The sequence below is a fragment of the Lepidothrix coronata genome, unplaced genomic scaffold (genome assembly GCF_001604755.1).
Source record: "Lepidothrix coronata isolate B3197 unplaced genomic scaffold, Lepidothrix_coronata-1.0 Scaffold3, whole genome shotgun sequence".
Classification (NCBI taxonomy): domain Eukaryota; kingdom Metazoa; phylum Chordata; class Aves; order Passeriformes; family Pipridae; genus Lepidothrix; species Lepidothrix coronata.
This window is the reverse complement of record NW_016690183.1, coordinates 7,423,990-7,450,377: the sequence shown is the minus strand read 5'-3', so window position 1 is coordinate 7,450,377 and position 26,388 is coordinate 7,423,990. Positions and strand designations below refer to the sequence as shown.

At 41.8% G+C, this 26,388-nt stretch overlaps 1 protein-coding gene across 2 annotated transcripts in view; it reads right to left on the bottom strand.

Annotated features, from left to right (window-relative positions):
• VOPP1 (vesicular, overexpressed in cancer, prosurvival protein 1) overlaps nt 1–26,156 on the bottom strand; it is an 81,381-nt gene extending 55,225 nt beyond the window's left edge. The window contains exon 1 of one of the 2 annotated variants that reach the window (XM_017823718.1): nt 26,068–26,156. In XM_017823718.1, coding sequence (XP_017679207.1) covers nt 26,068–26,070 — 3 coding nt within the window. In that variant the 5' untranslated portion in view covers nt 26,071–26,156. Of the gene's footprint in view, nt 1–8,052; nt 8,182–26,067 lie in introns of those variants that run through there. The other variant, XM_017823710.1, reaches the window with a different exon arrangement.
• Between the last annotated feature and the right edge of the window lie 232 nt (nt 26,157–26,388).

Genomic DNA, 26,388 nt, shown 5'->3' with positions numbered 1-26,388 from the left:
CCCTTTACACTGTTGTCATAGCTAAATGAGACTGCACAGTTGAATATCAATCTGTTGTGTTGACACTAAAGGGACTGTACTAAAACCAGCAATGTATAAACACCCAGACTTCTCTGGTTAGACAAGGAGAGTCTCTTGTCCAAAAAGACACAGACCAGGACACACAAAATAATTTTGCTGGTCTACCTATACCCACAGACATGCATGCAGAAAGACACAACTGTGCCAGCAAAAAAAAAAAAAAAAAAAAAAAAAAGAAAAAAACAACAACAAAAAACCAGCAGTAAATAATAAAGTGGCACAAGCCTGTCACTGCTAGCAAGACCAAGCTAAGCCAGAGTAGGTCTACAAAAGCATTATCTTGCCTTGGGTGGTAGAGCCATTGAGCCCCAAGAGGACGAACATGTGCAACAAAATGCCCCTCTCACATCAAGTATAACACACACTGCCTGTGGTTTTCGGTCTGCTGTCAGTGAGATTCCTGCCACCTTCCCACATGCCCACATTCCTCTCATATTAATTTCATTTCAAGGTTCTCCAGTTCTTCATGCTCTAAGGGAAGATCCAAATGGACTGGAATGCATGTAACTAGAAAGGTATAAAGAAAGCATTAAATGGAATTGCCTTAGAAAGACAGATTTGTTGAGGTACTGGCTGCATACTTGGGGTTCATGATCCTCACTTCTAATTCCACCAGCACAAGACCTGAGAAGGAAGGATCCATCCTCAAAACTATTGCCAGCTATTTAGTTGCATGATGCCTATCAATTTCAGAGGTGAGAGACCAAGCCAACTGGCATACCATCATTCCTACTCCAGCTGGAAAGGATGAGCTGCTTACAGAGGGCTCCAGTGCAGCCAGGGCTGGAATATAGGCACACTCCCACCGCCCCTCTTCATCAGCCTTCACAAATGGCCATTTCCCAATGCTATTGAAATTTGAAACTAAGATCACTACACAGTCACTTCCACTGAAAGGACAAGGTTTTTTCTTTCAGACCTCCAAACAAGAGTGATGGAGTGAAGTGTACAGCAGAAGACTGCTGTGTTTGTAGTTTCCCATTGGCTGAACTCGAGCGCAATGGTCCCTCTCACACTGCGACTGATGCTGGACCTTCTCCAGAAGGACAGTCTCCAGCCATGACCCCCTCCCACCCCACAGATGGGAAAGGCTGGGGAGGTCATTAGCTCCTGGTTAAGCACTTCTGCTCTGAGACACACTTGGCAAGCAATTTGGGAAAATGATAGGACATCATCTGGAGAAGTTAGTCCCATCTTTCGGGGGGCGGGGGGGGGGGATGGCAGGGCAGAGTGAGGGAAATCAGACTCTGCTAGTTTTCCCTTCTAGTAGACTATGGAAAAGGTCTGCATGATTGCCTTTGTATTGTCTAGGGACACAGCTTAGCAGTGGATGTGGCTGTGTTAAGTTTACCACTGGACTTAATGATCTTAAAGGTCTTTTCCAAACAAGAGGATTTTATGATTTCCATTAGGAAACATCTAATGTATTGAAACAAGAAGTGTGCTACCAAAATGAACAGTCCTGCTCCAAGCCATACATTCCCCCTCCTCCCTTGCAGCAAGTTTCGTGATACTACACCACTGCACAAACCCCTGCTGAACCAATGGAAAACTATTGCCTCATGCTTTCCCCCCCACCATCCTCTTTTTGGTGGCTTACTTGTCCATAGCATCAGTGGGTTGATACAATCCTTTTGTGGTTGCATGGTCACTAGACCTGGGGAAATCATAAAACAATGGATTAGAGACCATGCTCGCCAGCAATAACCTGTGCCTTCACTGGATGAGATACAGACTAGAAAACACTTCTTGTCAATTCCTTTCCTTTTAAAAATTTACCAGACTGAAAGCTGAGTCATTGAGAAAGAGGAAGAGATTTTTTAGCAGAGCTATTTAAAACACAGGTTCAGTTAACAACTATTTAGCACGAAGTTGAAGACACACTTGAGAAGAAAGACATTTTTAACTCACCAGTTAAACTCTTTCACTTAATATGTGAGACACCTGTCAAGATACACTGTTCTCAAAAAGAAAAAAAAAAAGCATTCAACACACCCAGACCCCCCTCTCACACCCTCCTGAAATACCAGGCATGGCATTCCATCTCATATATTACCATACCGATATCGGGGAAAGTGATAATGTCTGTTATTTAAGACCTTAGCTCTCCCTTGTCCTGAAAGTGCTATTTAATGCCCAAGATCCCAGGCTGTGTCGCCAGACTTCAGACAGACCTAAGATTTGTTTTCCAAAAAGCACTATTCAGGCAAAGAAAACACAATTGTTTTAAAAAGGCTTTGCCTCCTGCTAGTCTAAAGAGAGTTTATATTTGCCATAACAAACTAACAAGATTTCAAAAAAAACTTCAGCAAAACAAACTCTGGAAACAGCTGCATTGCTGAGGATACAAAGCAACACAGCATCTTCGAAAATTAGACCCAAAAAGTGCTAGATTTTTGTAATGATTTTTCATATGGATTTTACTTTATATCACAACAAATTTGAAGTCCCAGCAAGATACAAATTTTTACTTTAAATTACGTAGCATACGTTCAAGCATTAATCTGTTCCTGCCCGTAAACTCAGCCTAGACAGATGACCACAGCAAGCCTATATATGGGCATACTCATTCCAGTTTTCCTAAGCCTCTTCCTAGTGGAGTAAACAAAAATAAATTTGTATTAAACCAAAGAGTTTCCATTGAGCCATTTTGCACTGACTTTAGCTAAACCCTAAAAAGGTGCCCTTTTAAAAGAGCACCTGAAGTCTAAAGGCTTGCTTTGGTCAAGTTTAACACATCCTTTCAGCCACCTTCATTAGCTGAGTGGAAAGTACTAAGAGAAAAGAGAGTCAGAAGACTTCCCTTTTATGGAGATAGCATAACGGAAAGTGATAAATATTTTTGACTGCCGTAAAAAATATAAACAGATTTTATAGATGCTTTTTCTAATTTAAACAAAAAAAAGCCCAAAAAACCAACTAAGCCCAAAAAAACTCACTGCATCTCACAGCTATTTACATCTCCCCCTAGAGAATATAAATGGCACTCAGCCACCGTTCCCTTCCCACAGTGAACACGAATTTGTCTCCTCCTCAGCAGGAGCAAAGTGAGAAAAGTGTGCAAGCTCAGTCCTCCCGCCTGGAAATCACAGCCCATCTCCCTGCTGTCAAGAGACAGGGAAGACTTGCCAGCACCAGTTGGATCCTCAAACTATAAATCATAACTAAGCTCTTTCCTGCCTTCACTCAGCAACACAGGAGCTCCTTTGCAACCAGCTAGAGGAGGGTAAGGAAAAAAGCCCACCAAAAATCGTTTAAGTTGCTAAGTGCATTATGTAGCTAAAACCAAAAAGCAGGAGAGGGTTAGAGGACACATCTACAGTTCTCTTGCAGAATTTTTGGGATAGACTTTTCCCCTTATTCTTTCCCAACCCCCACTGACACAACACCCACAAGAGTTAAAACATCAATAGGACAGTATTAGTGGGCTTCCACAGAGAGGGACATCAGAGACAACAATCGTGGTGTGCACACACGTTCATACATTCAAGGGTACATACATTGTTATAACACAGACATATAAAGGAAAACCCAACTGCTAATGGATAGAAAAAAATGCCAGAAACAGCAGATGCAGTGGGCAGGGTGGTCCCCATAATCCTCACAACTTTCTCAACTTTGCCTGTGCCTACTATGATCAAAATGTGTGGGTCTTTTCTTTAAGAATGGTAGGTTTGCTGATCTTAATGTTTTTGTTCCTACAAGGATTTATAAAAAACAAACAACAAACAAAAACCACAAACAAACCTAACACAAATCTCTTCAGGAAGGATAGAAATTTTAGGTTTCTCTGATTTGATAAAATCTGTCCTATTGAAGTCCACTTACAAAAATAATACTAAAAAGCTCAACACATCAGTTACCCAACTGAGAAGCACCAGCCAACTTTGCTTTTATTTAAACAAATCTTGTATGACAGACTGTCGGGAGTATTTGAATTTTTCTTCAAGATAACACACTTTGCTGTTCCTATGACATGTCCATTCTCTTATTCTTTTAAAAAAGGCACTCGGCTCTTATGCATTATCTTTCATCTGACAAATTAATAAGAAAAGGACTAATTTGATCACCTTTTTCAACCATCCAATTATCAGTTTCCATCAGCATCCACACTAGAATTCTCAGTAATGAGAAACTCAGTGTGCAGAAATATCAATGCCACTATATCCAAAAGTGATATTCTCGATTTTGGATAGCCAGGTGGAAACCTTTGCAGAGGGATTCTCACCCACAGCTCACACCTCCTACAGTGACTACTGTAGGTGTCAGCTTATCTTAATCGAGACCATTAAAAATCTTGACTTAAATATTCAGTTACACTTGCTCCTAGATTCCCCTGGACACAACATATGGGCCAACCGAGGTTTAGGAACCTAAAATTATTTTGGAAGTTGAGGCTACCCAGCAATCTACTCTGCAGCAGTAACAATAAAACACCTTTATTACCACTGCAGCACAGACAGGGTCCTCTGTTGGGTTGAAACAGCTCTGTTCAGCTTCCACATCCTTGAGCTGAGTCTCAGCCACTGAGCTCTCCTCCAACACTTCTGCAGCTGGTAGGAGAGAAAGCGAGCACTCAGTCTGAGAAGTAAGCCCCACAGAGACACTCTGATGCCCTCATTCAGGCTGAAAATAAGCTCGCTTCATCATCAAGGGGGTGGGGGGACTGCCTACTTAGTTTTATTTTTTCCCATTCCAAAGATATCACTATTCATTAAAGTCACATTTAAGCTCAGACAGCCAAAGCCCTTGGGATCACTGATAAAACAGAAGCAGAAAATCTTGATATATATACCCAAAACAGACATCACTTGAAGGACCTCCTCAAAGGTCTCCATAAACCTGAAAGCCAACTGAGACAAAACACAGTCCTGTTGATGGAACCAAAAGCCATGGTAGCAAGACGACTGGTTATTTATGAATGCTGAAATCACATAACATGGTAACACTGGTATACCAGACATCCATGTGGAAAAGGGCATTTCAAGCAACTGCAGTTAATAACACACTGCTACCAAATTAATTTGAAAGTGACAGATAAAGATTCAACAGTCTTCATTTCTTCCTGCAGGAACCAAAATTACCTGTCAAGTTATCCACCTCATTTTGGCTTACTCGTTAAACTGTTCAACTGCAATTACGTTGTGAGCAAAACTCATGGCATCTTTGGCTTTTCTCCCCCAACAAGGTCTTCTCAGAGCAGAGTCTCCTGGAACCTGGGGCTGGAGATTTTTCTTCCATCACGGTCTTTGTGGTTACAGTGAAAAACCCTCATCAAACCAGAAAACTCAAAATTAATTGCCTCTCCTACCACCACAGTGCTCTGAGTGTTTCTGTAATTAGTGTATCTCAAGCTCTTCTAAAGAAAGGACTGGCACCCTACCACCAAGAGCCAGCAATTTCTTACGTGTAAATCCTGCTTTGATAGCAATGCCTTTAGTCACCTTTGTGAAATGACCCGCCAGCACACGGCAAGTGCCTTCCCCTGCCCCTCAGTCCTTCTTTTGAACCTTCTGCCTTTAAACCAGGAACAGCAAACCATCACTTCCTCGTGGGAACCTGGCACAGTCAGCTACTGACTAGGCTTCAACCTGAAAGCCACAAACACACATGCTCCCCACATCCAAACTCACACCCACCGTGAACTTGATGTATGCTTACTTGTGAAGCAGTTTATTCCTTTTATCAATATAACCAGAAACAGTGTTTTCGCATGCATACAAACAGACAATACATGAACATCTTGCAACATGTATTTTGTGTAATTTAACCAAGGAAAACTTGGTTAGAATCAGTAAACTCGTAAATTGCTCTGAAGGACTAAATGGCTTCCTCTTCATAGTATTTGTGTAACAGTCAAAGCCTTTTGCAAAATGATGAATGAAAAACATATTCCTCAGCTCATGCTTTGTTAAATAATAACCAAGATCATATTGAAGCTGGAAATAGATTTAAAACAATTGCAGCAATGCTATTTCAGATAATATCCAGGACAGAATTTTGTGCAGAAGACAGTGAAAGTTTCGTATATCAAAAACCTTCAAAACAACCAGATGTCTCCGTTTAAGTTGTTTAAACCCCCAACAACCCTGTTTCTGGGCCTTTTTTTCCTGTAGAATACAACCTTATTTACATAGCATCTCATTTTAATAGGCATCCTAAGCATTTCCAAAAAAAAAAATTCACAAAACCAGATGGCAAAACAAACATTCTAGATTAAAAGGAAAAAAAACTCCACAATTAAAACCAGTACATAAGCTTAAATAACAGCAACATTGGCTACATCCAAAGAGGATTTATGCAAATTACTTTTTTCAGGCACTAAGGATCTTTTTCAGCAGAATACACATTAAGAGACCAGAGACATCTAATCAAACAGATCCTGGAGGGGCGAAACCTTTCACAGTCTCAGATGAACAGAATCCCTCAGGGAAATGGTGGTGTTCGTTTCATTTAATTGACATTTTGCTATTCCTGCTTTCTGAAGAGCATCTGCAGAGTCAAGAGCAATTGTGGGCCAGAATCAGGGCCAGGTTTACAGCCGGGGTAACGAGATGCAGACCAATTAACTGGTAAAGAGTTACATTTATTTACATTAAGTGGTGATTTTGATCTGAGTGTTTTAATGGGATGATGTTGGATGACATATTGGGCAACACATCAGAAATCATTCATCTACGTAGGTGGCATAAACACGTAGTAAACATAATTTTCATGAATTATATCCATTACTGAAAGCAATAATTATACAGCCAGCATTCTGGTTTCCATGTATGGGTTTGGTGGTATGCTGCTTTTTAAAAAGAAATATTTCATTTTCTGTCTAAACTGCTCCATCACAGAGGCAACACAGCTCTCCACCTCTGACGTTTTTAGCCACACCGCCTCTGGGCTTTATAAATGTAGAGATGTACCTAAAACAAGCCCACTGGTGTTTCCGAAGTCACCCCGGCATGCTGCCACCGCACGTGTCCTGGCAATGACTCCAGCACGCTGACAATTCTGTCACCGGGAGCTGCACATGGCAGCATGCCCGCCATGAACCTGTCCCAGGGTGGCTCCCAGCCTGATCCCAGCCCCAAGGTTAAACCAAAGACCAAGTGATAGCTCGCCAACAGAAAACATCTGTGGATCTGCCTGCTGAAAAAAAAAGAGCTGGTTTCCACAATCCCGTGATCTAGTGAGTGGCATCACTGCCCATGGTAGGAAAGTTGAAACTAAATGATCTTTGTCTCTTCCAACCCGAACTATTCTATGATTCCATAACTGCGTGGGACAAATACCTACTCCAGTTAATGAAAGATCCTAATTTCTCGTTTGTTGTAACTACGACAGCCGTGCTACCCAGGCTTTCCCAGAAGTTTAACCACGCTGCTCGGTGCCGCCACGGCTCCTCCTGAGCTGATGCCGCCGCACCTCTTATCTACCCCGCAATGGACATTTTGCCCACGAAAGGACACTTAAAATGAAAACAAGAGATGCACTTTCCTCGAATCCCTTGGAGAGTCAGCCAGCCTGTTGGGAACGGGCAGGTTCCAACAGCCTGTGCCCCTGCCTACGGTTCCCGCGCTACTCTGCTCCATCACACCTCGTATAATCTTCCTCCGATCCCGCAATAAGACACTGGACAGGAGGCGAGCCCGGCCGCCGCTAAGCCCGTAAACCACCGCACCGCAGCCCCCGCGGGCAGCGCAGCCCCGCCGGGTCTCGCCCAGCCCTGCCCGGCCCGGCCCGCACCTCCCCGCCGTTCCCGCGCACTCCTGACCGCACACTGCCCGAGAGCCAGTGGAGCCACCCCTCTCCGGCAAAGGCATTAACCTCAAAATAAATCATCTCCCCCGCACACCCCCCGGTTGGGTGCGGGCTGCAGCCTCCCCCCGCCGGCCGCTCAGCTCCGAGACCGACAGCAGATCCCCCCGAAGCGAACCCAGGGCTGCCGTAGGGCAGCGCCCCCTTCCCGGCCCATCTCACCTCCCACAGCAGCGAGAGCAAAAGCGCGACCCCAGGCTGGAAGCGCTTCATCTCCTCCTCCTCCTTCTCCTCCTCCTCCCGCGGCGGCGGGGGGTTCGCCGCTCGGGCTCAGGCGCGCACGGGCGCTGCCAGCCCCGCCATCCCCGACGGCGGCGGAGCTCCGGGCAGCGGCGCGCTCGGCGGGATGACGGACAGCCCGGGAGAAGGGGCGGCGAGCAGCCCACGCCGGGGGCAGACTGACGAGGCGGGGTAGAGCGCCGGCGGGGCGGGGAGGGGAGGGAGGCGGGGAAGCCCGGCGGCAGGGCGAGGGCGGGCTGACCCGCCGGTCCCCGCCGGCAGTCGGGGTCGAGGCGAGGCGGAGGACGGCTCGGTGCCGGGGCGGGTGGCACAAAGAGGCCGGACCCCGCCGCGGCTGAGGGCGGGGAGCGGAGCCGGCCCGCCCCGGCCCCGCCCCGCGCCCTGCCCGGCCGGGAGGGGGCGGCGGCGGCGGCGGCGGGGTGAGCGCCCCGCACCTGCCCCCGCACCTGCCACCAGGGGACGGTAACGGGCTCCGCGGGGGCGACTCCCCTCCGCGGGCGAGCGACCTGCTGGAGTGAGTCCAGAGGAGGCCACAAAGATTCTCAGAGGGATGGAGCACCTCTCCTATGAAGACAGGCTGGTAGAGTTGGGGCTGTTCAGCCTGGAGAAGAGAAGACTCTGAGGAGACCTCATAGCAACCTTCCAAATACCGAAAGGTGGCTTATAAGAAATATGAGGATGGACTTTTTACCTGTAGTGATAGACCAATGGGCAATGGTTTTAAACTGAGAGTAGATTTATATTATATGTACATATGGAAGAAATTTTTTACAGTGAGGGTGGTGAGACACTGGAACAGATTGCCTAGGAAGTTGTGGATGCCCCATTCCTGGAAGTGTTCAAGGCCAGGTTGGGTGGGGATTTGAGCAATCCAATGTAGTGAAAAATGTCCCTGCCGGTGACAGAGGGGTTGGACAGAATGATCTTTGAGGGTCCCTTCCAACCCAAATCATTCTGTGGTTCTGTGATTCTGTGAGGTGCTGCCTCCGTCAGCCTGGTGAGGGGGAACAGTAGGCGTCTGTCTAGGCTTAGCTGTAAAATACGTTTCAGTTAATTATTAACACAACACACACATCACTACCGAGTTTAGCTTGAGAACCAATAAAGCATTAGTTTTGGGGTTTTTTTTCTCAGCTAGGGCAAGAAAAGCTAGGAAAAAGTACTGCTGTTTTTAACCAATAGATATATTAGCAAGAGTGAGATTGAAGCAATGGGCTGGAGGAAGTGGAAGGCGCGCAGTCTGGAAGTATATGCATCCTAGTGCATAGTTTATTATCTAGCCTAGATAAGGGTGTGGATATCCTATGCTATAAAATTCTTTCCAGGCCAAGATAAGCTGAAAAAGGAAAACCGTCTCCTGACCTAGGAATAAACAGTTTTGTATTTCATTTCAGTCATATCTCGGCTCCCCTAAGTGATGTCTTCTTTCATTTCCACCCAGCTTCAAGGAACCATCTTCATCCCCTGGGAAAGCCCATTAGCTTTAACGGAGTTTGAGTACAAATGAACTTAGCCCAGCATGTGGCATTTTCTCAGCAAAAGTGCAAGTTGCCACAGAGCCCCTTAGAGCTTGTCTGGGCAATAAATGAACACTTTCCATCCAGTGTGCTGCAGCTTGATAGCAAGGCAGGCAGGGCACATGTACCATGCCATGGTGACACAGCACAGAAATAATATAAGGCTTTTGTTGGAGGCAAGGTCCCTAGGTAGAAAACAGCCCCTTCCTTCACATCCTGATTCCAGTCTCTCTTCAGAGCTTACGACTCCAGACCTCCCAGAATCTGTGCATAGAAACAAATATATATATTTAAAAATAAAATAAAATAGTTTCAGGAGCGGTGGGAGTAATGAAGCTTTATTTTATCTGATCAAGGCTTGTACTACAGCTGAAATATTTCTAATATCTTTCTTCTCTGTGGAATCTTAGGCATTTTTCAATAATATTGCCATCTTTCTCTCAGTAGAGGTGCCAATATTAACATATTTCTTTTACTCAGCCACCTCTCTTTCCTGAAGCATAAAAGCATACATTATTTTTGAGACTGCCACTCCTCTGTCAATTTTTCTTTTTCAAATTGAGTAACAGATATAAAAATTCCTAGAGGGCACCCACAGTGCATATAGATGCATGTATTCTCTAGACATTATTTATTTTGAACCAAGACTGATGAATATTTTTAAAGAACATAGTACTTATAAATTGATTTTATTGAATGCTTTCTTGTTTATGTTGAAACAGTTGTTTCTAATCTAATACTATTGAGAAATACTCAATTCCACAAAGGCTGAGTGTGAAGTAGGTAACAACTTTATTATGAACAAACAAATACAATACTTTCATGTGCTTCCCCACATGAACTGTAAATAATTATGAATTACTACAATTTTTTCTTTATTAAAATATTCCACTGCCTTCTTCACAGGCTATTAAAAATTAGCTAAATTCAGTTGTTTTCCAAACTCTACATTTTAAGAGTTGGATCACCTCAAATATATTTTGAGAATTTTTTCTTTATAATTATGTAAATGGTACTAACCTTTGTCAGTAAGTAAAAGAAAGCCCTTTTAAATTACATAAAATATTCAGTAAATGTCTAAAGCCTTTCAAAATCATAACTGGTATCTGTTGAGAAACCACACCAGCATTATTCATTTAAAAACAGGTAGGAAAAATATTCATGAATGCAGCAATAACTAGCCAAGACAAACATAATGTTATATTTCTGTAGCTTCCGTATCTTGTTCAAAGATATTTGTTTTTCCAGGGTGTGTTTAAAAAAAAAAGGAATACCATTTTTTTCTAACTATCTAGCTATTTAAACAAAGGTGTATCTCTTGGCAGAATAATAGTTAAATTATTGTCCAACTTCCCAGAATAAGGACTAAATTTTTTTCATGACTTGCACCACTAACTACTCATTGTGATTGATTTTAAATGAAACACGACTAAGGACTCGTTGAAGTTTCAACAACCTACTCCAAATTCAGTAGCATATTAACACCAGTGCCTCCATCCTAAATAATTTCAGTAAGTGTCTGTGGAGGTTTAGAGGGATGATCCAGACATAGTAGCTCTATTTCCAATGATAATGTAAAAGTTTATACCTCCTACAACTTAGTTTTTCTGTGGAAGGATGTTATTGAGCTGAGAGGCACTGATCAAAAAGATGTAACCCGATTTGTCTTTTAGTATTCTAATACACCCATCAATCTTCATTAATATCTGAAAAGTATATGAAGAGGTCAGTTTTCCATAACTAGTGACATTAAGTAAAACTCACTAAACTGAAACAGGATGACTGCTTACTGGACTGTACTTTGAGACCTCCAAATGAGAGTCCATGGTAACCATGCTCACTATATACTAGCACACTAGAAATCTGTGGCCACTTGAAACACCATTTACAAGAAATTAGAACATATTTAACAGATATGCTAAGAAACGAAGGATGAAGTAATTATCTATAAGCTACCCTACCTGGGCTCCCAAGGAACAGCCCCACTGTTCACTCCCTGTGACTTTCAGGCTTTCTTGATGGAGTCAGATATTTGTCCATCATATTAAAGTAATAATTCCATAGCAAACAGTATTTTGAGAAGCAGCAACTACAAGATAAGCATTAGTATTCTAAAGGACAAAGTTTATTGATTAAACATAATACCCAATTCAACCAGAATAGCTGTGTCAATCAGATCAAATGTTTTTTTGTTCAGTTTTCTCAATCAAGACTGAAGTTTTATCCCCTCAGCAAAGGTACTAATGCTTTGTATTAGAGAACTCAGGAGCTCAGAGGGATTTTTTTTTTTCCTGCAAGATGGATCAAACTCTTTGTTTGCAGTCCATGGTGAAAGGACAAACGCTGGCTTGCTGGAAGGATTAAGGAAGGTTAAGTTCATTCAGAGTACTGTTATAGGACCAAAGCTCATCGCCAATGAAACATTTAGGCTTTGAATTCCTATTTGGACTCCTGTTATTGATTTCAGTGGATAGTTAGAAGTCTAAACACATGCTATTGAAGCTAGATGTAGTCTGTGCTGCCTCAGACCTGAGCACGGTAAGCACAAAACACTGTCAAATTAGAGCAGTAACATTCCAAGCTGCCTGCAAATGGTTTGTAAGGAGAGAGAAGGAAAAGGTCTGGGCAGATGATCAAATCTGCCAGGGGAGGAGGGCAGGACTGAATTGCACGTGTAGGAAACAGGTAGATCAGACAAAGCAACCTATCTCTGGCCAGGCAGAATCAGAGACAGAAAACAAGTAAGATTTTGTCAGGAGTATCTGAAAGCCACAAGAGGGTGAGACGGAGTAGGATGAGACTCTGAAGAGAAATATATGGTGCAACAGAGCATGGTGGACATAAGCACTATGGTGCACAAAGGTGGAAATGGACTGAAATAGAGATTGCTAGTGGTGATATGTGTACCACTGACGGCCTCCAAGCTGTAGAGTGGTAGTGGTGTGGGGCAGTTTGTGTCCTTTGGGAAAGCGAGAGCCTGCTCCAGAGGAATGGTAGGGGAAGAAGAGGAGGTAGCGCTTCTCCCATTATGGCCAAGCACAGAACCAAGAGCTGCTGCCTGCTATCACTGAAACTGAGCAAGCCAGCTGTACTTTATATATAGATATGTAATATGTATATATATATATATATATAAAGTATATGTACTTTATATATAGATATGTAATATTCCAAACTGCTTTTTGTTCCAGAGTCTTTATTAGGCTGTACGGTAAACTGCAAATGGAAAAAAGGATGCTCTAGCTGAATGTCTATGTGTTCCTGTCAGTGCTTACTTGCTCTTGCTTTGCTCACCATTAATTCCTTCCACAGAGAAGCCACTTGATTTAAAAACATGGTTATTCTCCCTATGTGTTAAAATAAAAGGGATGAGGAGAGGAAAGGGATGCTGGCAGAGACTAAGAACTAATCCTGATCACTGTTAGGAGTATGTTGTGCATCTGGGCACTGTCAGTGAGCTCTCTTAGCACTCCAGAGAAAAAGCCTGGAAAATGCAATTCCAAGAACATGGTATCTTAATGGAAATGCAAGGCAATCCCCTGTGGCCTGTGAGGACAAGCCCCTGGAATGAAATAGTCTGAAGCACTTTATTTTTGCTTTGTCTTATCTCATCTTCCTGTCTGTGCAATGAACAACCTCTCAACCTTTACAGCATCCTTCTAGCCAGAGAATTAAAGGTTACAGTCTGAAATAACGAAACCTCAGTGATCCAGTTTTTCTCATACCGGTGTACATTAGGACTAATTCCACTGAAGTCAATGGGACAAATATAAAACCAGTGCAAGTGGAGAATAGGGTTTTAGATTTCACCTTTGAGTCAAACAAAAAAGATGAAGTTGCCTAATAGGGATTTTCTTTCTTCATTTAAAATAGTAACCATTTCCTATTTTTTTTCTTCAGTGTGAATTTATCTGTAGCATTTCTCCTCCACTATAGCTTGCATATTTCAATGTGAGAAATAACATCCCATTAAATAAAGATGGAAAAATGCATCAATAGTCTGGAAATTACAGGCAATGGGTTTATTAACTAATGTCCCCCAAGCAATCTCAATTTTCTCATATTGTAATGAGATGGGAAGAGGATTAAGCTGTTGCTGGACTGAAAAAAAAAAACCAACCAACATTAGATATATTCTAGAAATCACAAGGGATAAAAATGCAACTGATGTCAGAATGACAAGAAATAATAACAATACTAATAAGGCATCTGATCTGTAAGACAAACCATTTTCAATTATGGAAAATATCTAGGGCTGCTAGAAGAACTGTGCAATGATGTTGTTCACACAGTCTGTTGAAGGAACCTTAGAGAGCCTCATGTAGTCCGTTATGAAAAGGAAGATTATTTAACCTTTAATCAACTGTCTTTGAGATGTGCTGTCTCCATCTACAGTCACACACACACAGCACAGTTAGTCAGGGAATATTTGCCTTAATGGTACCACCAGTGGCATCTCCATCCACCTATTCTCCCACGTTTTACTACTGCTACTACTATCACCTCCACTACCACGGCTGCATACAAAACAAAAAGAGGGGCTCAAGCATATCTCCTGGCTTCCTGAAAATTCCTCAGGGACTAAAACAGAGAAGAGAAATTTAGTGGTGGTAGATGAATAACCTTTCCTTCTCACTTGAGTGATGATCCTCAAACATGCCCAGTGGGTGACCCTAAGCCCTTCAATGATACAAAGTCTAACTACCAACCAAAGTTGTGAAGCAGTATTGATGGCATATGATACACAGCTTAGACAGAAATATAGGGCAGATAAATCTGCAAATCTGTCTGGCATAGACAGCACGAGGTATAGCACAGTCATGACTCATGTTCTTTAAAGTCTGTACAAGGTTGTCCACCATATGCTCATGTGAGGTAATGAACTGACAGGCAAGGAAATTTTCAGGAGAGATGATGAGTCAAGGAAGGCATATGAGGAATACAGAAGGTTGAATGTAGGTTTTGTCCCTTGGGCAGGGTTTTCAAGCACTTGTCTCAGAGCTAAGTTTCATAGTGCTAAACCATTCAAGCACAAAATGCAGTACTAATATGAGTGCTGGCATCTGAGCAGGTTTCGCTGTCTAAATGGATCTTGAGAGGCTGTGGACAAGAAATCTTTAGGCTTGCTGGAATATGAACACTGTGGTGATTTCTATGTCAAGAGTGAAGAAAGAAGCCCAAATGGTTATAAGTAGGTATAACATCTCTTCAGTGGAGATACTAGATAGTGGGATTTTTTCACCCTCAGAAGGAATAAATTACTCCAACCATCTGCTATACCTTCTTCAGGAGACTTGAAGACCAGAGCCAGGAGTTTCTCCCTGGCAGTAGCGCAAAAGGGAGCATGCACTGAAACCTGTAAGGCCCTGCATGAGGAAATACCTTGATTTTCTTTAAGTGTGCATATTGCTTATCACACAAATCAAGCTAAGTCCTTCAGCTGAGGAGTACCAGCTCACTAACTCAAGGTGCATTATGGCAGTCCAGTTCACTGTGTAAATCTAAAAGTAAGGACTTAGTAAACAGTAAAGTCTGTTGAAGTCAGTGATTTATTTTTCACTTGGCCTTAACAAGCTGCTAATGCTATTTAGTGCAGACAAACGTCTCACACCTACCTAAACTCCACTACAGCATTTATTATCTGAGACACTCCTTCCTGGCTGTTCTGAACCACCGCAGTGTGCAGCGCATTGTTAAATAACTTTCAAGCTGTTCTATTTCCAACTATGCTACATTTTTCACCAGCACAACTTGCCTTATGTTAGCACGCATTTTCCTGACCCTCAGTCAATTTCAAGCCTGATCATTAAAATCTGTATTTGTGCTCCCATGCCCATTTCTTGTAACGCTTCCTCTTCCAGCAAGCTCAGCCTTGAGAAACCCCTCTATGAGCATGCTTCAGGGTTGTCTTTACGTTTTGGGAAAGAAGACTTGGATCTTCTAGGCTTGCTGATATTGAAGAGGCAGTGTGCGCCCAGATGTAGAAATAAAGCTGTTTCTGGAGCATAGGGGGCAGAATGTAGCGACGGTAAATAACACTGCTAGGATGCAAGGATGGAAACAAAATGGTCCTACCAAAAGCCAAGGGAAGCTGATAATCTTACCAGGCACTCTGTAGCAACCACTGCTACACAACGCTGGATGCTATGAAGGGCAAGTATCTCATTAGTGCTTCTCTCTGATAGTAAGGACTACATGGCATTCACACAGAGATGTCCCAGCAGCTTAAACTGGTGAGACATTTGAGGTAGAAACCCAAGATCATGCAAACCCCATGGAGAAGCAGAAACTTTCTGCTGCAGCCACATAGAAATGGTACAAACACAAGATGGGTTCCTCTAAAAGAAAAAGGGAGAAAAATGTTTCCCTATTCATTGTCCCAGGTCTTTCCATCTTCACTTATCCCATTCCTTTCTCCCTCTTCTCTTTTCAAAATAGCAACTGACTGTACACAAGGATGAAAGAAAATAATGTATCTGAAGTGTCCCAATACCTTTAAGATGACAACCATAATGCAGCCATAGCTCCAAAAATAACAAAACCATTCTACAATCAATGCAAAAACCATTCCCAGGTATATTTTTTGACAGATAGGATGAATTCTTAGTAACAAACAGCAAAGCATGAAAAAAAGCAAAATGTAGGTTTAAAACAATAACACTTTCCCCATTGAAAATAGGATCCAAAAGAGAGTCTCTTTGGGCTGCAGCTGTGTTAAAAATTGGCTTGATAAGAAACAGTTATGGTCTGATACAAAGTCGTGGGGAATTCCTCCCGTATATCGTGGAAGTGTTGGTAACCTGCAGCTCAGCATAGCAATCTTTACACACCCATTCATTAGATAGTGGAATAAGCTGGATATCAACAAGCTAAAAAGCAGTGCAGGTTTTACCAGTGGAGCCAACCAATCAGCTTACTATGCACACAGCAGAGTCATACACAGCATCAAATAGCAATGTCAACATCAATTATTTCCTAATTATTATCTATGCATTATTGTTAATAGACCTCGCTTTGACATTTGCAGGGATTCTGCCTGCAGAGTGATGCAGTTCCCAAACTGAAGTGCTTCTGGGCTCTATTCAGGATGAATGTCCATTCTACTGTTGTCCTCTTTTAGTAGTGATGAGAGGTATTTACAGGAACAATAGAACTGACAGGAAAAAATACCATTCTTAAGGAAATATTAGTCTGCTTTTCACTGTACAAAAAACCTCACAGGTTTAAGGGTAAGCATAAGAAGACTGAGACAGCTGATAGTAGTTCAGCTTCAAAGTATTTGCATTGTGCCTAGAAAGAGTCAGACAATAGGTTTTTGGTAGATGAGGTTGGTAACATTAATCACCCTTCCTATGTCTGCTGTATCCACAGCTCATGAATAAGAGACCCTGGGCCTGTGCTAAAATATGGTGAGCAAGTTATCCACTTCTTGCAATCTCCATAGTTTGGGATAAGAAATTTTTGTTCTATATTGAGTTTGAGAGTTCACAGTATAGATGGTCTTAAGAAGGTAGAAATATCCTCACTGTCAGTAAGTCATATTACTTTATTACTAACCAGATTCATATGCATTTCAAATGAAATGTGAAATCTCATAGCTAAAAATAAAGTGGAATTATTATATTTCTTGTTGAAATAACTGATCACTAAGTCTTGTTGCATTCTAATAGGATACCATCAGACCTGCAATTATAACAGTGTAAACCGAGTAGCTCTAATAGCAGTCTTTTCACCAAGCCATTCTTACTGACAGAAATAAAGACAAACACAGCATTTTACAGTGCTTTTTCAGTCCACCAGATCAACCTAATCTAATTTATGCTGGCAACCTTTAATTTTAAGTAGGTCAATTCTCTCTGTGAAACCACGGAGAAAACTATCCTGACAATGCAAAATTATAAAATACTGGAAATAATATGAGTCTGAAATTGTAAGTCAAAGAACAGCAGTGTACAAATGAAGGTAGCCACAATGGAAAATACTGTGTGAAGCTGCCACAGGAAAAAGAAACTCACTCCAGAAAAAAAAGGGAATTACTTGCATTGGGTGAGATCCAGCAAGCTATTGAACTCAGCAGGGGATCTTTGTCTTGGTTTCAGTGGGCTTTGGCTGGGAGCCATTGTTTCTCCAAGTTCAGAGAATCAGTTTGGTTCTTTGATTCTCGAGACTGAATTGAATGAGTAATACTTATTTTGATAATGTGGAAACCCTGCTTGACTAATTCAAGGATGTTTTGAACAACTGTGTGCAGGCCACCTTTATTGCTGGCTTCACTGATCATTAATTGAGTTGGAATCCCAGGAACTCCTTGCACTTGTCTGCTACCCCCTGCTCTCCGAGAAGCACCACACATAGAGGGATAAGGTACCAGTGATGCTGCTTTCAGAGAGACCTTCTAGAGCTAATACACATTTCAATATTCCTAATTCACAGGTTTTAATTAAATCAAATGTCTGTGGAATCATATTATTTTCTGCTGGTTAGATTTTAATGATGTTTTAAACTGATCTTTCACTTTAATGAAATAATTATATAACGCAGGGATGTGTGCTACTATTCATCTAAATTAATAACGCGACCACTTTTTGTGCTGTCATTTGCTGCTGAGGAGGAAGAATATCAAGCAGCTTTCTCAGTCTGCAGATAAACAAGGCAGAATTCTTCCTGTTTGTGTTTACTGATATAAAGTACCTGCTCTCCCTTACAGTCCATGTCTTACAGTGACTATTCTCCTTCACCCATCTTACACCTAAAACTCACGAAGTCTGTTTTGTTTCTGACTGAAGAAGCCAAGTTAGCATTGCCACGGTAGATGACCATTGCCTGGCTGCTTGAAGCAATGCAAGCAGAGCACAGAAAGCTTACTCAGTTACAAGGAACAAAGCATTAAAGCTTTCTGTTGCAGGCAGTCAACAAAAATGAAGTTCAAGAAGCTTTGTTAATTAGGAGAGTTGGTTAGGATAAAAAGCTATTTAAAGGAAGTGGGCATTTAATGCTGAGATGAAAGGACAGGTCAGTAGGAAAGGAGGAGAAGATGGCAGCAATGTTTGACCTGGTGGCATTTTTCACGGGCTTCTGTACTTCATTTAGGCTTTCATCCTTTTTTTTTCTATAATTATCCTGCATGCAGTGAAGTAATTAGAAAGATGTTTGGTGCTCTGGTGAGCCTTCATAAGCTGTTCAGTTCCTGCAATAGTACTGTCTTTGCGAGGGGGACAGACTCTTCAGAGAAATAATATAGAAACTCTGTGAGGAGCACCCCAGGGAAAATTCCTCTCTGTCCTGGTAGCCACACATAGTATGTGTCACACTTTTTAGATTTTCGTCTCTAACAAGAAAACAAAGTTATCAAAAAAGAGACAGTTTTGCACTCTAGGTTCACATGGAAAACACTTGCCTCATTTCACCTGAATGTGGTTAGCCACTCAGTATGGGTCTCATGGGGACATACCTGAAAGATAAGATTTCTACATGCCAACAAGCAGAAGAATTCTCAGTCTAGTCTCATTACAATGTTATATGCAATGATTGCTTTCCTGAGCAAAGCAGAAGAAATTGCCTTCTGTAGTGTGCTTGGTCTCACAACCGCTTATCACTCCATCAGTGCCGAGGCCAAGAAACTTCTCTGCTCCTCAGGGTCATGTCTTACCCTTCATGCCGCATCACACTCACCGGCATCCCCAAGCAGCTTCAGTTGCCTGCTTTAAGCCCATATCCTCCCAGCCCTTGCTGTTTTCACTGCACAAAGGGGCTTGTTTGACCTGAAGGAGAAAGCATTTGACCTCTGGATTTAAGGTCTCCCATTGCCACCTCTACATACAACACCCGACATTAACCCCAAAGGAGGCAGATGAAGCTGCAGCTCCTACACTTTAAACATCAGCGGATCAAATGGCAGTTCTATCAGGTTTTCATGAAGCATCATCCACCCAAATTAAGCAGTTTTCAAGACTACTCCCTATCAGGTTTAACATTAACATTAGCCAGAAGTCATTTATCTATAGCTTATCAGTATGCATGGGCTATATCCATTAACCTGAAAGGGATCTCCTGAGTCATCAAGCCTAGTTTGTTGCTGTCTCAAGAATCTCACTCAATTCAACCATAAATTTAGCAAAAGACACCTTTCCTCCAATCAAATTGTGTTGAAAAACAGGGAAACAATTATATTTAAAACCCTGTACAAACTCATTACTCAATGTTTTTCTGTTAGGAAAGTCACATCAAATCTTAATTATCTTTCAGAACAGATATCCTGCAAACTTTCTGCCATTTTACCAGCCTGTGTTTCAGCCAAGTGGAGATTAATGGGCTGTAGCCAACAGTCCAGCATATTGTTAGCACAACCCAGTATGCTACAGTAATCCAGCATTTATGTGAAACCTTGCTTAGATAATTTAGAGGAAATGCCTTCCTAGGGTTCTTCATACATATCCACTATTTTCATGGTTTCTTTTGGGATTCAGTGAAAGAATTCCTTATTACTATGCCTCCTTTCAACCTGAGCTGCCATCACCGCATTATCAGTTTTCACTTGCAGGAGTCTGGAACATTTTCATTTCCCTGGAATTATTTGTGCTCTCGCCTTGAGATTTCCCACGGTCTGTTAAGTACCTTTTTTTCTAAAATCTTCACCCAGAGGTTTGAAATGCGGGTAAGCTAAAATGGAAACTTTCTCAAGAGGGTTTTTTTCACTCTGGTCAATTCTGAATTCCCCATTTTCATTATCCATCAGAAATGGATAATTTTTGCAATATTGGTAAAGGTCCTGTGATAAGACCTGAGCCCTTTGTGTATCTGCTGTGAGTATCTGGGGATTTAGCCCAGTTTTTGCAGGTTTGCATTTCTTTCAGATGGTGGAAAGTCTTTCTTTACTGATCATGTGTGATAGACAACTTTTATGGTCACAACTCACACCTCTGATCTCATTTTTAGAAGACCATCTTTACTTTTTTTACCATTTGTAAATATATCTATTCCTACTCCTGGCTGTACCATGGGCTAGGATACCAACAGAAAGAAAGATTTCTGGTTTTGCTCTGGAGCTGTTGGGTTTTTGGAAGCCCATCCAAGTGCTGAGCTTGGAGGGAAGAACCAAAAGCTTTTCTGGATGCTGGAAGAAGGAAGTGATGCAAGTGAAGTGTCAAAGCATGGGTGAATCAGGGGATGGCAGAGAGAAGTGGAGAAACTTAAAAAAGTTTCCTTAGAGGATGGAGAAAAGTGGATGAGCAATCAAGTAGGAGGAGGCCATGTTCCAGAGAGCCAAGAGTAGACCTTGTAAGTGCATTTTGAGTGTGCATATTGTATGATTCCAGGTGTGTATAACCATCAAGCTATTGTAGCGGAGAACAATAAGTGCTGGGAATTCTCATTATCTTTATTTTAACTTCTTATTTGACAATCATTTACTGTCTGCTTCTCAGTTGTTCTCTCTCCCACATTTTTCCAGCAATGGTGTGAAAGGAAGGGCACGATCAGCCTAAGTAATTTTTATAAACTGACTTGTTCAGTCATTTTCCTTTGGCTAACCAACAAGAAAGACATATGCTTGCAAATCCATCTGGTAAGAATCTGCAGCTGAACTGCATGACATCTGGGTGGAAAGTTTAGAGGCTTAATAAAGTACTTTGCAGTTACGTACATTTCAAGAAGTTCTAACATCAGTCAAAGAAGTCTAAAATTAAATCCTATTCTTTCTCTTTCAGTTTCAGATTACCAGAAGAAGTGGTGAGTAGCTACACAGACAATCCAGGCATCTGTCTGCCATTCTTCTTACTGAGCAGCATTTTGGTTAGTTCGGCAAGTTTATGCCCTCAGATTTAGGGAAAGGAGAAAGAGAAGAAAAAAAGATAACTTTAAAGATTCAGCACGAACTTTTATGACACATTCCTGTCCTTAGCTATTATGAAGTTTCACTCACTTTAATTTATATTCTGGAGTTAGACTAAAACTGCCTCTTGATGGGGGCTTTCCCCCTTTTAAAGGCTGCATTATTTTTCTTCCTCCTAGTTCTCTACATCTGGTTGCATGAAGAGAGGAACTGGATGCCATTTCCCATGTGGTCTAAAAAACTAATAGTTTGAAAGAGGGCTTTACCCCTGCCTGTTTAATTTTTTAAGTCCCCCCACAAGTTAGTCCTTAAGCAATTAAATGTCATTGTCCGTCATCACTGGGAGATAATCCATTGCTGAGCTGGAGAGAGGAGCAAAGGAGAAAGACCAAGAGTCATCTATCCATACAGANAGAGGAGCAAAGGAGAAAGACCAAGAGTCATCTATCCATACAGAAATCATATCTTAACTACTTTCTTGAGTTTGAATTCATGGCAAATTTCAACTATAATTCACTTGAGATACCTCCAAGCTATTTTCGTCTCCTATTGTTATAGGAGCAGATGATTAATGAACCTCGGCTTGTTATGTAAAAGTGAATAAGGCATTTGTTTCCTGATTCATTTTAGGAGGAAGGGAGCTATCCTAACTTGCCACAAACCATATGGTTCTCAAGCACATTTCTATCTCATACATTTTTCACTTTCAATGAAGTCCAGATCAACTGTTTGTCTGTCAGATGTTCTTGCTCGCTTAACACAGGTCTACAGTTCTAGTGCAATTGCCTTTTTAAGTGGATGCAAAATCCCCAGTCACTCTTTCCCCTTGCAGATGAATAGGTTGTTTGTTTCTAGGTCTCTTAGTATTATCACATTAATCTATGTGTATAAGAGTCCAAAACGACTGTGCATTTCATGTTTCAAGTGCTAGCCAGGTTGCTATCAAGTTTGTTAGCTGCCTCAGCTTAAGCAAGAACCCTTCTTTCTGTCTCTGTGTCTCATTTTCCACATTATTTTGAAGAACTTTTCCCTAAGTGCTCGTGATGCTTATTCCAGGATTATTTTATATTTCAAATGATCTTCCTGGCTGTGATTAATTTTGCTACAGTAGTAGTATTTACTTCAGTTGCTTCTCTCTGGTTTTTCTGAGTGGCAGCTTCCCGGTTTTAACCAAATTTAACACTTCTTTCCAGCTGCTTCAAGCACTATGAAGTGGATGAGAATCCCTCTTTTCCACCCAGCTTGGCACAGTCCTGTTTTTACAGCATTGACTGTAATGGAGTCCCATATTCCTTACTTTTACAGGAGTTTCCTCTTCTCTTGCCAGTGCAAATACTGTGATGAATATCACAGACTCCTAAAAACAAATTTGTCAAGGCTCCTACACTGAGCTCTACAGCCTGTCTCCAGCTACATTTGCCTGTTAAACTTACATACAATCCCTCCGTCACTCCCTAGTCCAACACACCAAAGCTCAGGCTGGCCTGAAACTGCCCACTCAGCCCTGTACAGAAGAGAGCCGGCCATGTCGCGCTGTAACACACTGTAACTAAAGGCACAAACACCCAAACAGGTCCCATCAGAGGCCAAGCACCCTGGATGTCTCTCCCTGACCATGTACTTGGTACTGTAGGACATGTACGTTGCTACTCCATCAAGCCTTGCAAGCAGCATGCCCTGAACCTGAGCCAGCTACTCACAGATAGGAGAATATACGTTGCTGACACTCAAATCCAGCTGAGCATTTATTAATTGGTCCACAGGAGACACCCCATGTAGTATATAAGTATGGGTACATGAAGAGTGCGGGGCTGCTCACATCCTCTGGTGTTACAAGTGAGTCACTTCTCTCTGTTCTAGCAATACACCCAAGTTGCTCAGCATCGCAAGGACATAACCAACTTATCCCACCTTTGATGTTCAGTCTGGACAGATGCAAATAAGCAAACATTTTCAAAGAATGAAAAGGAAGTGGCTTTGATTTTCTAATCAAGCATCAATTGCCCAATATCACTAACATTGAACGGAAGGGTGTTTTTTCAACCTTAGAGTGTTCTTTCTTTCTCGAGCAGGCAGCTCCAGTCAATAGATGAAAAAACAAGGAATGACAAGTTTATACCAGGAACAAAGTAAAAGACCATATCATACACAGTCTGCTAAAAACAACTTTTTTTTTTTACTCTATGAGTGGGAATTCTATTTGAAAAAATATTTAAGGTTTTGTGCCTAGACGAATTAGAATTGACTTACAGAGCCCTTTCCACACAGGGTTAAATAACTAACAACATAATTTGTCTTTTCTTTGATCAAAGTTTAATCAAAGAGTAACCATGGGGATGTGAGGATGTAAAGGCAGAAAAATCAAACCCCATGCATAATACCTCTTAATAGAGGTTCAGCAACCATAAAAAAATAAATAGACTGTCACTGTTTCTAGGTTCCTTGATCCACACAGATAAAACCACAAGATTTTATCTGAATTGCTAATGTCACAAGATTGCAACTAGAAGAATACCTGGACATGTGATGTTCTATAGAAGTTATTATTTTTGTCTCATTACTGTGTTTTTCTGGAGGAGGGAAAGGCACTTCCCATTTTTTATTTCCTGCCCCAGGTCTGCAAAAATAAATACAACCCTGTATTAAAGACACAGGTTTGAGTTACACACTGAAGGCCAAGTCCTGCAGTCCTTATTCAAAGGAAAATTACTGGGAGCTGAAACTAATAAGCTGGCCTGATTTTTGCCACATGAACACATGTAGAAACACAGAAATCCACAAGCGTTGTTCTGAAAACTGAACCGAAGACTCAGCAAACAAACAGCACGTAATTATTTGCTCAGTTACACTCAGAGCACAACATCCCGTTACCCTTGAGCTGACAGGGGAAGCTGACTCAGTTCTGATTTTTTTAAGTACTTTTTTCCATGGTTTTGTAATATTGCCAAATCTTGGCAGATCACCACAGGACAGCAAATACTACCTTCTCACTTAAAAGTATTTTAAAAAATATAAAATTTTAGCATGGACAAAAGAATGTATATTCCCAAGGTAATGCCTCAAAACCTGCCCCACCCCCCCTCCACCAACCACAACATCTTGGAAATTTTCCAAAACTACTTGGTCTGCACCAGGTATCTGGTGTGGAAAATTGCCATCCAAATGGTTAGGAATTGCTAGAAGCAATTGAAAACAGCTTTTTCCAAAGGAAAATGTTGGGCAACCTTACTGATAGGCAACCTTACAATTTCTGCATGAAATAATAATAAAAAAAGAATAGCAAGCAAATAATGCTTTTGTTTACATTGGTCCAATCTCCTCCTCCTCCTGAGATGATGAGTGTTAAACGCTTAGTGTCTTACTACAGCTACTCAAGTAATAAATCAGAATTGACGGCTTTCTGTGAGAGTAGGTTGTGAGATTTCATTGTCCCCACTGATGCACCCACCGTCTCTTACTTTACTCTCCTCCAGCACAGCAGAGGGGACACTGAACATGCCAGCCTGTAGCTCAGTCTCATTAGTAGCTGTAGCCTGACAGCAATTTATACCCTTGCTTTTTGAGGCAGGGAGGAGGATGACAGAGCGAGGCAATTCAGTTTAATTGCAGTAGGCGTGCAGCCGAGCTGCACTCTCCTGCCCGGCTCTTGTCTTCCCCTGCTCCCACCCGGCACAGAAAGGGGCTGCTGCTCTGTGCGGGTTTGACACACATCACCCTCAGCCAGCTCTTTGCCTTTTATTCTGCTATTTATTAACTGATGCCCGCAGATAATTCCAATGTACTCTGGCCTCATTATGAGAAGGCAGACTCTCAGTTCAGTAATCTCCCAAGATAAAAGAAAACAAGGAAAGAAGAGGAGAAAGTAGTTTATGTACTTCGGGCACTGCGGCAAGGCTTGAGAAACGTTCTGTTTTCACAGCTCCCACAAAAGGCACCCACGAGCAGGAGGATACTGGCCTTTGTCAAGATGTGCCTCAGCCTGTCTTGGTTAATGCCTTTATGGTAGCAAATCCATGATTTTCATTATTTCCTTCCAAGCTGGGCATTGTCTCTGTTGTGCTTGGCCATCTCAATGCTACAGGGAGATGGTTTGCATAACTGTGACACCAACAATTATAAAGAGATAGGATTATTATTGATTTCAAAGCCAGGATTTTACTTTTGCCTTATCTTCTTTCTGTTGCTCACACTATAAGTCTCGAGCCCAGCCTTCCCCAGGAAACCTGTCTAGAGGGTCAAAGTGCAGAAGTCCAGAAGTGACCATCAGCTTCCTCTCCTAAAATGGCCTTCCCCACTACCCCCTCAGCAGAGCTCTCTCTCCCACTGCAATTTCTAAGCTGAGCTTCGAGAAATTGTGAATTAAAACACAGCCTTTGAATGGGGGAAGAAAGGAGGAAAAAAGAAATAACAAAAAGAGAAATAACTTTATTTTTTTCCTGAAACAGGAGTCATAAAAATAAAAATAAAAATAAAAAAAAAACAAAAGTAGGGATACTCTTCCTGGAAAAGCAACAACTTTAAACAGCCACCCTTTCTAATTCAGAACACTGAGTTGTAAAAATAAAAACCCTGGAGCAGAGTGAAACCTACCATATTTCCAGAAGCTGAGCTCACATCAGAGGCTAAAACCCAGGCCACACAGCCCCACTTGAGGCAGCTAAGACCATACAGTGCTCTGCAGTATGTTTCCCTCCCACTTGTACCTTCCTGACTTGGTAAATCTCTCCTGTTAAGCATGAATAATAAACCAATCTGGGTTAAAAATAACTTTCTTTTTCCCCTCAGCTACTTTTTTTTTTTTTTAAATCAGATCATCCTCACAAATCCAGTCCACAAAGCAGCTCTGCAAATCATTCATGTAGCAGAAGGACTGCTGCCCAAGTGCAAGGGCAGAACAAGCAGTCCCGGGCT